General features: G+C 37.5%; 1 protein-coding gene across 3 annotated transcripts in view; it reads right to left on the minus strand.

Moving 5' to 3' along the window:
* ift122 (intraflagellar transport 122 homolog (Chlamydomonas)) overlaps positions 1-12038 on the minus strand; it is a 171460-nt gene extending 159422 nt beyond the window's left edge. For 2 of the 3 annotated variants that reach the window (XM_065271393.2, XM_065271391.2), the window contains exons 1-7: positions 11872-12037; positions 7508-7574; positions 7248-7332; positions 7087-7165; positions 6706-6782; positions 618-684; positions 375-521 (exon numbers count right to left, since the gene is read on the minus strand). In XM_065271393.2, the coding sequence (XP_065127465.2) occupies positions 375-521; positions 618-684; positions 6706-6782; positions 7087-7165; positions 7248-7332; positions 7508-7574; positions 11872-12032 (683 nt within the window). In that variant the 5' untranslated portion in view covers positions 12033-12037. Of the gene's footprint in view, positions 1-374; positions 522-617; positions 685-6705; positions 6783-7086; positions 7166-7247; positions 7333-7507; positions 7575-11871 lie in introns of all 3 variants that reach the window. The other variant, XM_065271392.2, reaches the window with a different exon arrangement.
* Positions 12039-12853: the final 815 nt, after the last annotated feature.

Genomic DNA, 12853 nt, shown 5'->3' on the forward strand with positions numbered 1-12853 from the left:
GGTATAAGAAATAAAACTTACTAAATAAAAATTATTTTTGATGATTTTTTTAAACTTTAAAAGACATACCTATAGCCACCAGTATCGCTGAGGCACTAGACATACTCAAATACCATTCTGACACAGTCTTTGTTCATGGAAAGCTCGACTATTTTGGTATTTTGAAGTAACCTTTGTTTTCATTTAAAAATCAGTTTTTAAAAATCTATATTATAAAAACGTTATCTTTGTTTTAACATTTTTGATAAATAGAATTTGCAAAACTTTCATTACAATATGTCTAAAGATCAAAGAAAATTTGATTCCTCATTTTCTGACCCCCAAAATGCAAAAATCATAGATGATGATTTCATAATAGTATAATGTCATCTTACTTGGATGGGTTCCATGCAATAGACCAGATTGGCGAGGAAGAGCCACCTGGTCGCTCAATTTTCACTTTCTCTTCTCCACTTTTATTTCTGATGCTGACCACCCCACTCATCATGCCCAGAGCCAAATACTGTCCATCATTAGTCCAACTGACATCAGAAAAAGTGTTATTAAACCACCAAGTGAATATGATGCTAAATGGTTTAAGATGTTTTTTTAAACTGCTAGACTGATGCAAAACTTACCCACAACATGTGACCTTACTGCTAACTTTATGTTTAGAAACAGACTTCTGCTCAGGAGACCACAAACCTGCAGGCCGAAGCAAACATATGTCATTACAGAAGGTATCTAAAGCATGGACTGTAAAAATTATGGATGTAGTGTCCATGACCGTCACCCATAGGTTTGTGAAGAGCTTTTTTGAAGCAAGGCAAGGCAAGTTTATTTGTATAGCACATTAGTGAAATAAGTAGAAATAAGAGACATGCAAAAAAATCTAAGATACATGAGAATTTAAAATATCAATTAATAGAAAATAAATATGATTTTAATAAAAACAGTTTAAATGTGTGAAAAAGAATAAAACAGGAATAAAAGTATAAAACAGTTAAAAATAAGAATAAAAACAAGAGAAAATATAGCTGCAAGCAGCAATACCGGAGTCAAGCTGAAAGAGCACAGAATGACGTAAAGTTAAGTTTGAATGAACAGTTTAAAGACCTTATGAAACCTTATTTCAGATGGGAAAAATGCTAAATAGATCAACAAAAATAATCTATGTTCTTGCCCATTGCAATCGTCTCACACTTATTGAGAAGCATGGAATGCTAGGTCTCTGAAGAAAAATATGTGAGTAGTGTTTGCAGTGGCAAAACTCTGGTCACAAAATGCTACAGTGGAGTCAAAAGAGCCATCCCCACGTCCCTACGATGTTTTGATGCAAAGATATAGCTCTTGCTAAAACGGTTGATAAGGTATTCTCATTGGTTGCTAGGGAGTGAATTGGCATCCACCAATAATTATACTCCAAGCCAATAAAGGATTAATCCGTAATGACTAATGGTTTTAGAAATTTTTTTGCCTAAAACTACTACAACAGTATGACATTTTCCTATATCAAAACCACTAGGTGGTGCAATGACAAAATTGTGCATGCAACCTCAGGTCATAACTGTGTTAAATCTAGTGAGTTTTATGACTACACACTTTAGTTTAGCGGAGAAACAGTTGTATGACCATAGTTTGCTTGATATCAAAGATTTTGTTCAATTAAAAAATTAAAAGGCCAACTACAATTTCTACAGTGTCCCAACTTTTTCTGATTTGAGGTTGTATATATATCTATATATATAGCTGAATCTCCTGAATATTAACTTTCGTTCTGGACTCCATTTCCCATAATCCTGCATACCTGGACTGATTACTCTGCCACCTGAAACTCATTGGACAGCCTATATAAACTCCCTGGAAACATTCAGTCTTGATTTGTACCAGCTATCATTGCTAAGCAGTTTGCCTGCCTGCATATCTATCTGTATGTATTGATCTTTATCTGTTTTACCCGGTTTATGAGTATGTTTGTTGCCTGCCCTGACCCTTTTGCCTGTTTCATGACTACGAAATTTGCCTGCCCTACATTGCTGTGTTTGCAATTGTCTGACCTTGCTTGTTGGAATATGAGTGTGTTTAATAAAAACCTGCAGATGGATCCTCAGTGTCAAAGTGCTTTGTTACACAAGCAGTATACAATAAGTAACCTACTAGTTTACTAAGAGTACACTAACAGAACACTTGCATGTACACTTTCAGTATATGACTAGTAAACTACTAGTTAACTAAAAGTATATTAAAAGAACACTTGGAAGTATACCTGCAGCACACAATAAGTAACCTACTAGTTTACTAAGAGTACACTAACAGAACACTTGCATGTACACTTTCAGTATATGACTAGTAAACTACTAGTTAACTAAAAGTATATTAAAAGAACACTTGGAAGTATACCTGCAGCACACAATAAGTAACCTACTAGTTTACTAAGAGTACACTGACAGAACACTTGCATGTACACTTTCAGTATATGACTAGTAATATACTAGTTAACTAAAAGTATATTAAAAGAACACTTGGAAGTATACCTGCAGCACACAATAAGTAACCTAATAGTTTACTAAGAGTACATTAACAGAACACTTGCATGTACACTTTCAGTATATGACTAGTAAACAAATTGTGCACTAGTTGTACACTTAAAGTTGACTACTCTTACACTTATAGTACACTTAGAAGTATACTTTTATATACTAAAAGTGGGCCAATTTAGTCCCAAGCGGTATTCAAGCAGTACACTTACAATTATACTACTAGAACATAAATGTTAGTACACTTACTACATTAAGTATACTTAAAACTATACTTGAACATTACTTAAGTATACTTAATAAAATGAACTTGAAGTATACTTCTTTTTCGTAAGGCTTCCATACCTACACTGGCATGTCATCAGGCCCAACCGCCTTTCCTCTCTTCATCCTCTTCAAAGCTCTCCTAACTTCACCCTCACATAAACCCCATTTACACAGACCTCTGGTCCCAGAAAATACCCGTAAAATTGCCAGACAAGCGTCTGTGTGAACAAAAACTCGTTCCGTTAATCTTCTGGGATCGTTGCCGGAAAGAGGACCTAGTAAGATACCCTCTGTGTGAACAAGAATGCCGTAAAGGGCGTGTCGAAGTGAGGACGTGGCGTCATCATCACAACACAAGTTATGGTTCAGCTCCTTACAACGAGAGATAACATGCATATAAGCATTCACCACGAGAAATGTTGCAAACTAGATTGAAGCAGTTATCAGGAAATGATATATGAGACGCATAAACAATGACGCACGTGCCGTAGTGAGGACGCGCGTGTCATGGCAACATGAAGTTGGTTCAACTCTTTAAAATGAGGGATTTACAACATTCACTACGAGAAATGTCAGCATACTAGACTGAAGCAGATATCAGGTAAGTTAGCTCGTTACTTACTGCGTTGAAACGGAGATCATTCAGCAGCATAGAATATCGCGTCACGTGCTCATTTGAGCTATAATAAACGAAAATACCCGCATGTCATCCCAACGAGATATATTGTTCAGCTCCTCAAAATGCGGGTTTTAAATGCATAAAAACAATCACGAAGAGAAATGTCTGAAAACTGTATCAAAGCAGAAATCAGGGAGCTTGTCAAATATCCACTCTGAAGCTGAGATCATTCAACAGCATAGAACTGTGCATTCACGCGCTCCTTTGTAGTCTTATCATAAACAAAAATGCACGCGAGTTGTTTCTGGAGAGAGAAATAATATATAATATGCAAACTTCAGACGCTGCGTAGAAGAGAGGGCGGGACTTTCAACAGGTCACGTGTCTTTCAGGGACCATCAGATGCCGTGTAATCTTGGCAGTGTGAACGAACAAAAACTCTAACCATTCCGGAAAAATCCAGGATGCATTTTACGTGTATTTTCCGGAATGTCTGTGTGAAAAGGGCTTAAGTCTCCTTGTCTTCTTTCCTGCTTCCAGATGACACACCTAGCACCTTCCTACCTGTCTCATTGAGCACTTTGGCTGTAGTAGTCCAGTCATCTGGAAGCACCTCCTGACCACCTAAAGCCTGTCTCAACTCCTCCCTGATCCCCAGCAGCCCTCTTCCTTTTCCAACTTCCACACTTTGTCTTCTGCTCTGCCTTTACTCTCTTCTTCTTCCTTGCCATCAGATTCATCTTAAGGGCTTGTTATAGTTGTGCGTAGGTCCTACGGCGTAGCCGTGATGCCTTAGGTTCTGCGTCCGTTTTCATTTATACTTTTGTGTCGTCGTCGACGTGCAAACACACACACAATCCGCTGGTAGGCAGTATCCACGCGTGTAACCACAGTAGCAGCACGACCGTCAAAGAAGCAGCTTTGCAAGTTAACCCACAAACGAAGAAGAAACATCAACTTGTTGTGTATGATTTGAGAAGACCAGCAATGATGGAAGTAAATAAACAGCGACTTTGGTTGCAGTTTGAGTTAAATCACTCCTCAACTTGGCTCATCTTTGTTCTCACCGTCGCAAACGGAAATAACTATGACTCCGTTTTTTTGCCTGATGGGAGGGGTTCTGGTGGACCAATCACAGCGCTTGCGGTCCGGGTAGAACTGACGCGCTGTTAAAAATTTAGCGAGGTGCACTTCAGGCTACGCAGACCTACGCACAGGCTACGAATAGCCTATGCCGTAGGACTTACCCACGACTATAAATCGGGCTTTACACACCACCATCCTATACCATCTAGCTACACACTCTCCTATCACTACTGTGCAATATCTAATCTCTATCAGATTACAGCATCTACATAAGACAGAGTACACCTGTGTTCCTGCCACCTCTTATAAGTAACCCTGTGTTCCTGCCTCTTCTCAAAGTTTGTGTTCACCACAGCCATCTCTATACTTTTAGCAAAGTCTACCAATCTCTGTCCTTCTGGGTTCCTTTCCTGAAGACCAAACATGCCCATCACTTCCTCATCCCCACTATTCCCTTCACCAACATGTCCATTAAAGTCTGCCCCATCACCACTCTCTCACCTCTGGGAACACTCTGCATCACTTCCTCAAGCTCGCTCCAGAATCTGTCTTTCTCCTCTTGCTCACAACCTACTTGTGGAGCATAAGCACTAACAACATTCAACATCATTCCTGCACTTTCCAGCTTAAGACTCATTAATCTATCTGACACTCTCTTTGCCTCCAGACCAGAACATTTTTCACAAACTCCTCCTTCGGGATCACTCCTACTTTATTTCTCTTCCTGTACACATTACGATAAAACAGTTTAAACCCTGCTCCAATGCTTCTAGCCTTGCTCCCTTTCCACCTGGTCTCCTGGACACACAGGATGTCAACTTTCCTCCTATGCATCATGTCTACCAGCTCTTTGCCTTTACCTGTCATGGTACCAACATTCAAAGTCCATACTTTCAGTCCTAAACTCCTGCCTTTCCGCTTCTCTCTCTGCCTATGGACACACCTTCCTCCTCTCCTTCTGTGACTCCTCCTTTGACCAACAGTAACCCAATTTCCACCTTTATGTAGGTCAACAACACTGATGGCGGTCGTTGTTAACCTGGTCCCCGACCAATCCGGTATGGAAGTCATGTTAGTGATTCGCATATTGAATTTGGCAACAGTTTTATGTCGGATGCCCTTCCTGCCACAACCCTCTCAATTTACCTGGGTTTGGGACCGGCATAAAAAGTACATTGGCTTGTGACCTCATGTGGCCAGATTAACGATCCGATCAATGCCACACGTAAAAAATCGATTAGAGGTACTTTTATTTTGACACTCTACATCCTCATTCCTTAACGTAACGTCTATCTTTGCATGTTGGTCGACCGCATATGTCATCAAGGTTTAATATTTTGGGTTAAATTTCAGAAAAGCCACCGTTACATTTCAAGGTAAGAATGAAACTACAATGATTGTATGTCTTAAAAGCAATAAATTGTACTTTTTTTAATGTATTTTAACTGAAATGCGAGAACTTCGATGACTGATGCGGTCGAGCAACGCGACTTGAAATGAAAACATGTTCGGGACGTGTCCGGAGGAACTGGCACGAATGGCCACCCTAATCTTTGTAACAGTTGAGAAAATAACTGCAGAGCAGGGAATATGTGAAGATGATTCAACGCTATTGTTTAAGTAAATAATTCTTAAAGGCCCTCTTTAATGTTGTCATACACCAAACACAAACACAATCTCAAGCATCCATTTAGCTCAGGGATGGGCAACTTCGGTCCTTGAGGGGCGCTGTTCTGCAGAGTTTAGCTCCAACCATAATTAAACACACCTGAAGCAGCCAATTAAGGTTTTACTAGGCATACTAGAAACTTTGAGGCAGGTGTACTTAGGCAAGTTGTAGCTAAACTCTGCAGGCCCTCCAGGACCGAAGTTGCCCATCCCTGATTTAGATTGTAGCGATAGCGGACCCCAGCATTTGAGAACAGAGAATCCTGCCTATTTTTCTAAGATTTTGATAACTTATTTTATTTATTTGTCATTTTTTTAATCATTCAAATTTGGCTGAGTGGTTTAAATTACATTTTTTCTGTGGTGTCATAAACTGAAAACACATTAATATTAAACTTTACACAACAGAACCATAGAGTCAAAAAAAGTTCTTCTATCTTGTAGCACCTCGTGTACCACATTAAATTTTAAATTTAATCTCTTGCCGTCATATGAGGCCACAATGGAATACATCACATTTTGGAAGTATGGAAGTTCATACAAACACACCAAAATCTCCAGAAGAACATGAAGCCAGCTGGTGCGTGACAGGGTTGTAAGCCACACACTGGATAGAATCATTGTGACTACAAAACATAAAACATGGAACCATTATATGCAAATTCAAATACCATAAACTCAAAATCGGTTTTAAAACATTCACCTAAATAAAACTTAAAATTAGTTCTTAACCCACACAAAAAATATATACATTATGTAAACTGTAAGTCATGCAGTACAATTTTAAATAATATTCCAAACATTTAAAATATTTAAAATAATAACTAAGTTTAAATGGTTTGTGTTAAAAATCGAACAACAAAACATCATTAAAAGAAAGTCATACAAAACAATGTTCTGTAAAACAAATATTTTAGCAAAAGTTCTCACGTGTATTTTAGGATACCCTCTAATTTTGAGGTCCAGATGATAATACTCTTATCTGCTGAACCAGATGCAAAACGTTTTCCTAAAGAAGATGAAGGAAAGGCCTTACAGTAATAACAGCTAGGAATGTGAACAATAACTCAGAATTATACACACATAATTACCATCTTTAGCATAAGCCACACAGTAAACAGTGTCTTTATGTCCTTTTAATGGTTGTATGAGGGTTCCATCAGCTGTGTCATACACCTGAAAAACATATCTTCAGTTACACATATGCAGATATCTTCAGTTAATTCATTCAGTCCAGTGGCTAATAAGAAAGTTTACATAACTACACATAATCCAAACAATAACATAGGTAGGCAGTTTACTAGGTTTTAGGACAATGCAAATTTGTGAAACATTGTAAATGGTGTGATACCAGAACTCTGTTGCCAGCTGCCACTATCAGTTGAGTGCCATCCGGTTTGAAGGCAAGATCATAAATACTGAAACAAACAATTAAATAAAATACTTAACTCAAATAAAATATTAATCTTTCACTAAAATAAAATATTCATCTGTCAATAAACTGTCAATAAAGTCCATGCCATTCCACAAAAAAGTGTGCCATTGCATGTTTTTTAGAGTCTTGTGGTTTCATATTCTGACTAATTTTGGCTCTGAATTCACACATGCAGCTATATCTATGTAAACATCATCACATTCTATTCATTATGATTTGTGAATTCATGTAACCCCAGTCTTGGTCCCAGAAAATACCCGTAAAATTGGCAGACAGGCTCCTGTGTGAACGCAAACTAAAAAATGTTCTGGGATCGCTCCCGGAAGGAGGACCTAGTAACATTCTCATAACATTCCCGGAAAGCCCTTTGTGTGAACAAGACGCAGAAACAATGTCGCAAGGGGTGTGCCGTGTCTGCAAGCTGTAATGGCTGTGTAAAAAGGGCTAGAGAGAGAGAGAGAAAGAGAAATTTCTAATATCACACACACATATGATGTGAAGTGTTTTTAATATATAAACAGACCTATGCATATTAATTTGTATGCATAATAGTTTTAGAACAAACACGTAGGCTATAAATATAAGGGAATAAGGGAGATTAAAATATGTCAGGGTCATAACTCGAAAGACAGGAAATTCAATTGCAAATAGACTTGCTTTTCTATTTGAAAATTGGCGTGCTCCTTTATAATCCTTTACATTGTACATTCGTGTTAACGGAAATGCAAACAGTCAGAATTTGCTTTTGAATTATGTCCGTTTTACACCCACAGGTAGGAAACGCAATTGCAAATACCGCCCTATAACTCGCAGAAGACGAAATGATCGTCATCTTGTCCAGCTTGATTTTTTCATAGCAAAGTTTGTGGCAGTCAAATCATGTTAAGCCGTAAATGCAGAAGATGACAAATAAACGTTTTTTAATAATAATGATATTAATTGAAGCCTTTAAAGGTGCAGTGTGTAAATTTTAGCGGCATCCAGTGGTGAGGTTACGAATTGCAACCAACGGCTCAGTCCACTGCTCACCCCTCGTTTTGAAACGCATAGAGAAGCTATAGTACCCGCCACTGGAAAACCATGTAATTGAAGGAGACAACTTAGTAAAAAAAGTTTGTCCGTTAAGGGCTTCTATAGAAACATGGGGACAGAAAATGGCGACTTCCACGTAAGGGAACCCTCTGTGTATCTAGATAAAAACATCTCATTCTAAGGTAATAAAAACATAACAGTTTATTATAAAAAGGTCTTTATACACCCCTGATAATATAGTTTTGTATATTATTTTGCATTTCAGTCAAGAGATCCTTCTAAAAATTACACACTGCACCTTTAAGGAATCTGGCCCTCCAATTCCTAAATATGATCTCCCACACAAATCATATTGGATTAAATTGACTATTCAGATTTGTGAAATACTTCACAGGTCAGATCAGGGCTCAACGCAAATACTTTTTTTTACTGGCCTGGTCGGGCCAGTGGTTCAGGTTTTCACTTGCCCTGCCAAAATTGTCCCATATTTAATAATTCAAAAGTCAAATATAATTGTATACATATACAACACGACAGACATGTTCCTAAAAAAGGCTCCCAACTTTTCAGTTTTACCTGTAAATTGACAGCAAGTTGTGCAAAATATTGCATTGTTTCTTTCGTCGTGTTTTACCCAATGTCTGCTTCCAAGATGTTAAATAATATACATTGAAGAAAATATATTTTAGTCAACGAGGGTGAACTGAAGCACTGGCCCCATCGGGCAAGTGAAGATACTTTTAACTGGCCCCAACGTCTCTCACGCTTGCCCCGGGCCACTGGGCAGTCTTTTATGCTGAGCCCTGCAGATTTTGCAGTAACCTTTTCTTGAATCCTTCAAGCTCTATTACCAGGCAACATTTGGCCTAAAAGGGTGAAAGAACACTTTCTCAAACTACATTTGTGAAAACTTTAGATGCCCTCGTGTGTATTTATAAGTAGAACTCAGAGGTGTAAAGTACTCGAGTAAATGTACTTCGTTACTGTACTTAAGTATTTTTTGGGCTACTTTGTACTTGTACTGAGTATCAAAAATATAGGCAACTTTTACTCTCTACTCAATTACATTTTCGATTGGGTATTTGTACTCTTTACTCCACTACATTTGAAATAACACTTAACGTTACTCGCTACATTGTTTATTCGTCAAATAAAAACGAGACGAAAGTGTCAGAGAGTGATGATGGATAGAATCTGTGGTCGCGAGGTGTTACACGCACACACACAATTGAGGGACTTCATTTGGCGCTGCGCAGAGCAATCGTATGAAATCAAAGTACTGCGAGAGCGAATCAAATGCATATGGAGAAGTCTGGTCTCGCGGTACTTTGATGTCAAACGCTGAATGGCTTGCGTTGAGCCACCGTAGCGGGACATCTGCGTGCTCCGTATGTCATAAACTGTAGAGAAAAGTTCGCGTCTGGACTGAAAGAAGAGATAAAGAGCAAACATATGGATGCATATCACATTTGCTTCAGTCAAGGGACCCTTTGTTAAACATGTGATGCTACAATCAAAACAAAAGTGAAGCGCGATTGGGTCATCCCGCAACTCAAAGGCAAGCACAAATGTTTGTATACTCTTGATGCTACTTTATCAGCTAACCTGAGTTACATAACTTGATATAACTTACTATATAAGCCAAAATAAACCAGCGAGGTCCTGTACTGATTGCCCAAGTAACTTAAGTACATTATAAGATTGATAATAAGTGTACAATTTCACTGTCCTCACATTTAATCAAGTATGCTGTAATGTATTTACTGTAAAGAGGGCTGCATGACGGAAGAAATAGGGCACTTAATGTGAGAGAGTGTGTTACGTACTACATGTGTTTACAATTAATCTTTCATATGAACAACTTCACGTTTTTAATATGCATTATCATATATCTGTTGGTGTAATTTTAGTTTACTGGATTTTTAAAAATATTAAAATTATATCTTTTTTAGGATAGGCCTATATAAGAATATTTGGTAACAATTTACAATAAGGTTCATTAGTTAACAGTAGTTAATGTATTAACCAACTTGAACAAACCATGAGCAATACATTTGTTACATTATTTATTCATCTTTGTTAATGTTAGTTAATAAAAATTTAAGCTTTAATTGTTTGTTCATGTTAGTTCAGAGTGCATTAACTAATGTTACCAAGATTTAAATAAAGTATTAGTAATTGTTGAAATTAACACTAACAAAGATGAATAAATGCTGTATAAGTGCAGTTCATTATTAGTTCATGTTAACTAATGTAGCTAACTAATGTTAACTAATGAACCTTATTGTAAAGTGTTACCATATATTTATATCACAAAGTTAGGCTATATATTTTTCAGCATGGCACATTTAAATTTTATGTAGATTTCTAGACCAAAATCTCATGGCATTTAGTTGAATAAAATTAGACTAAAGCTAAATCAATTCAGATGACAAAAATATGACTAAAACTAAATTACATTTTAGTCAAAAGACTATGACTATGTTTAATCTGTGTTTGTTCTGCCAGGTCAAAATTTTGAGGTGTTTGATTTCTTTTCTATATTAGGAAATAAAACCTCATAAATAAACTTTCTTAGTTTTCACTGCCCAGACCTACAATGTCTCTTTGTGTTGAGGACTAGTGCATCTTTGAGCCAACATTCAGTACGAGTAAAAATACTTGAGTACTTTTAAATTGGGTTACTTTAATACTTTTACTCAAGTCATATTTAAATTGGTGACTTGTAACTTGTAGTGGAGTAATTTTTACAGTAAGGAATTTGTACTTTTACTCAAGTATGGCTTTCAGCTACTCTTTACACCTCTGGTAGAACTACAATCCTCATACTGAGCACCCATACTGTCAAACAGGACTGAATTTGACTATTCAGATTTGTGAAAGATTTCACAGATCATTTAAACTACAGCGGGGTCACATGAATTCACAAATCATAATGAATAAAATGTGATAATGTTTAAGTTACATGCATGAAGCAGCATGGTGCGGATTCAGAGCCAAAATAAGTCCTTCGCGAAACCATCTTCACGGCGGTTGTATATATTGTACCTTTTCTTTACAGTATGATAAATGTAATATTGAAAACTATGTGGTAACCATTCATCTACATAAAGAACACAAATATAACGTGCAGAAATCACATGTAACTCTGTCAGTCTAGCCCAGACGCTCATAATGTTTGCATAGCAACGGTTGCTAGCCACATCCATCCTGCTATACGATTGATGTTAATAAAAAAAACTGTTTACCATTGTTCAACCTTATCCCGATCGTGCACTTTATCTATCCATGTGGGAACAGCTCGCATTATTGATTGATATGACTGCGTGTTCTGAAAAATGCATAGACTCAACAGGACAGCAGTGAGAGCGAAATTCTTCTTCTTCTGCTCTTTTACGCCGGTTGACATCCAGCTTATAGGGCGCATTACCGCCCCCTCTGCTCCGGAGTGTGGATGTGATAGGTCAACCATAGACATCATATAGGTAGACGCCCTATCGACCGCTACTGTCTACTGGCGCGGCGAGCCATGGGGCCGCCATCTTAGATCGGTCACCCGCTCCACTCAGTGTAATCTGTATCAAAAAGTATAGAAGCCCAAGAGGCGAAACTCAATAGAACGCTCCATAGCAACAGTTGCCCCCATGACGTGACGGCGCGGCCGCCATTATGGCCTGACAACTGAAGGAAAACGCCGAAAAATAATGAGAGTCAATGGCACTGAACCAACTTAACATAAAAACTTGGCATAACTTATTTTTTTTCTGGTCGTCATATCTAAATACGAAAACAACGTGGATATGCATGGCCTAATTATCCTTAGGAAAATAGTATTTTGGGACAAAATATTACTATAAAAGTACGATAAGACTACTATAGAAATACTATAGCGGCTCTAGGATATTATAGAGGTATTACAGAACATAACATACTTCTGTGATGTTCTAATACCTCTATACTATTTTAAAGCTGCTATAGTATATCTATAGTAGTCTTATCGTACTTCTATGGTATGTCCCAAATTACTATATTATTCCTATAAGATTACTATACTATTTTGTCCCAAACTACTATAAGATTCCTATAATACTTTTTCGTAAGGGTATGTCCCCCACCGAATCGGCTTCATTAGCCTACCACTTATGGTTTGCAAAGATACAATTATAAAATTACTGCAAACCTTTAATCTATCAATATTTATGTTCTATTATGCATTTTCCTTGTTATATG

This window comes from Paramisgurnus dabryanus, chromosome 11 (genome assembly GCF_030506205.2).
Source record: "Paramisgurnus dabryanus chromosome 11, PD_genome_1.1, whole genome shotgun sequence".
NCBI classification, from domain to species: domain Eukaryota; kingdom Metazoa; phylum Chordata; class Actinopteri; order Cypriniformes; family Cobitidae; genus Paramisgurnus; species Paramisgurnus dabryanus.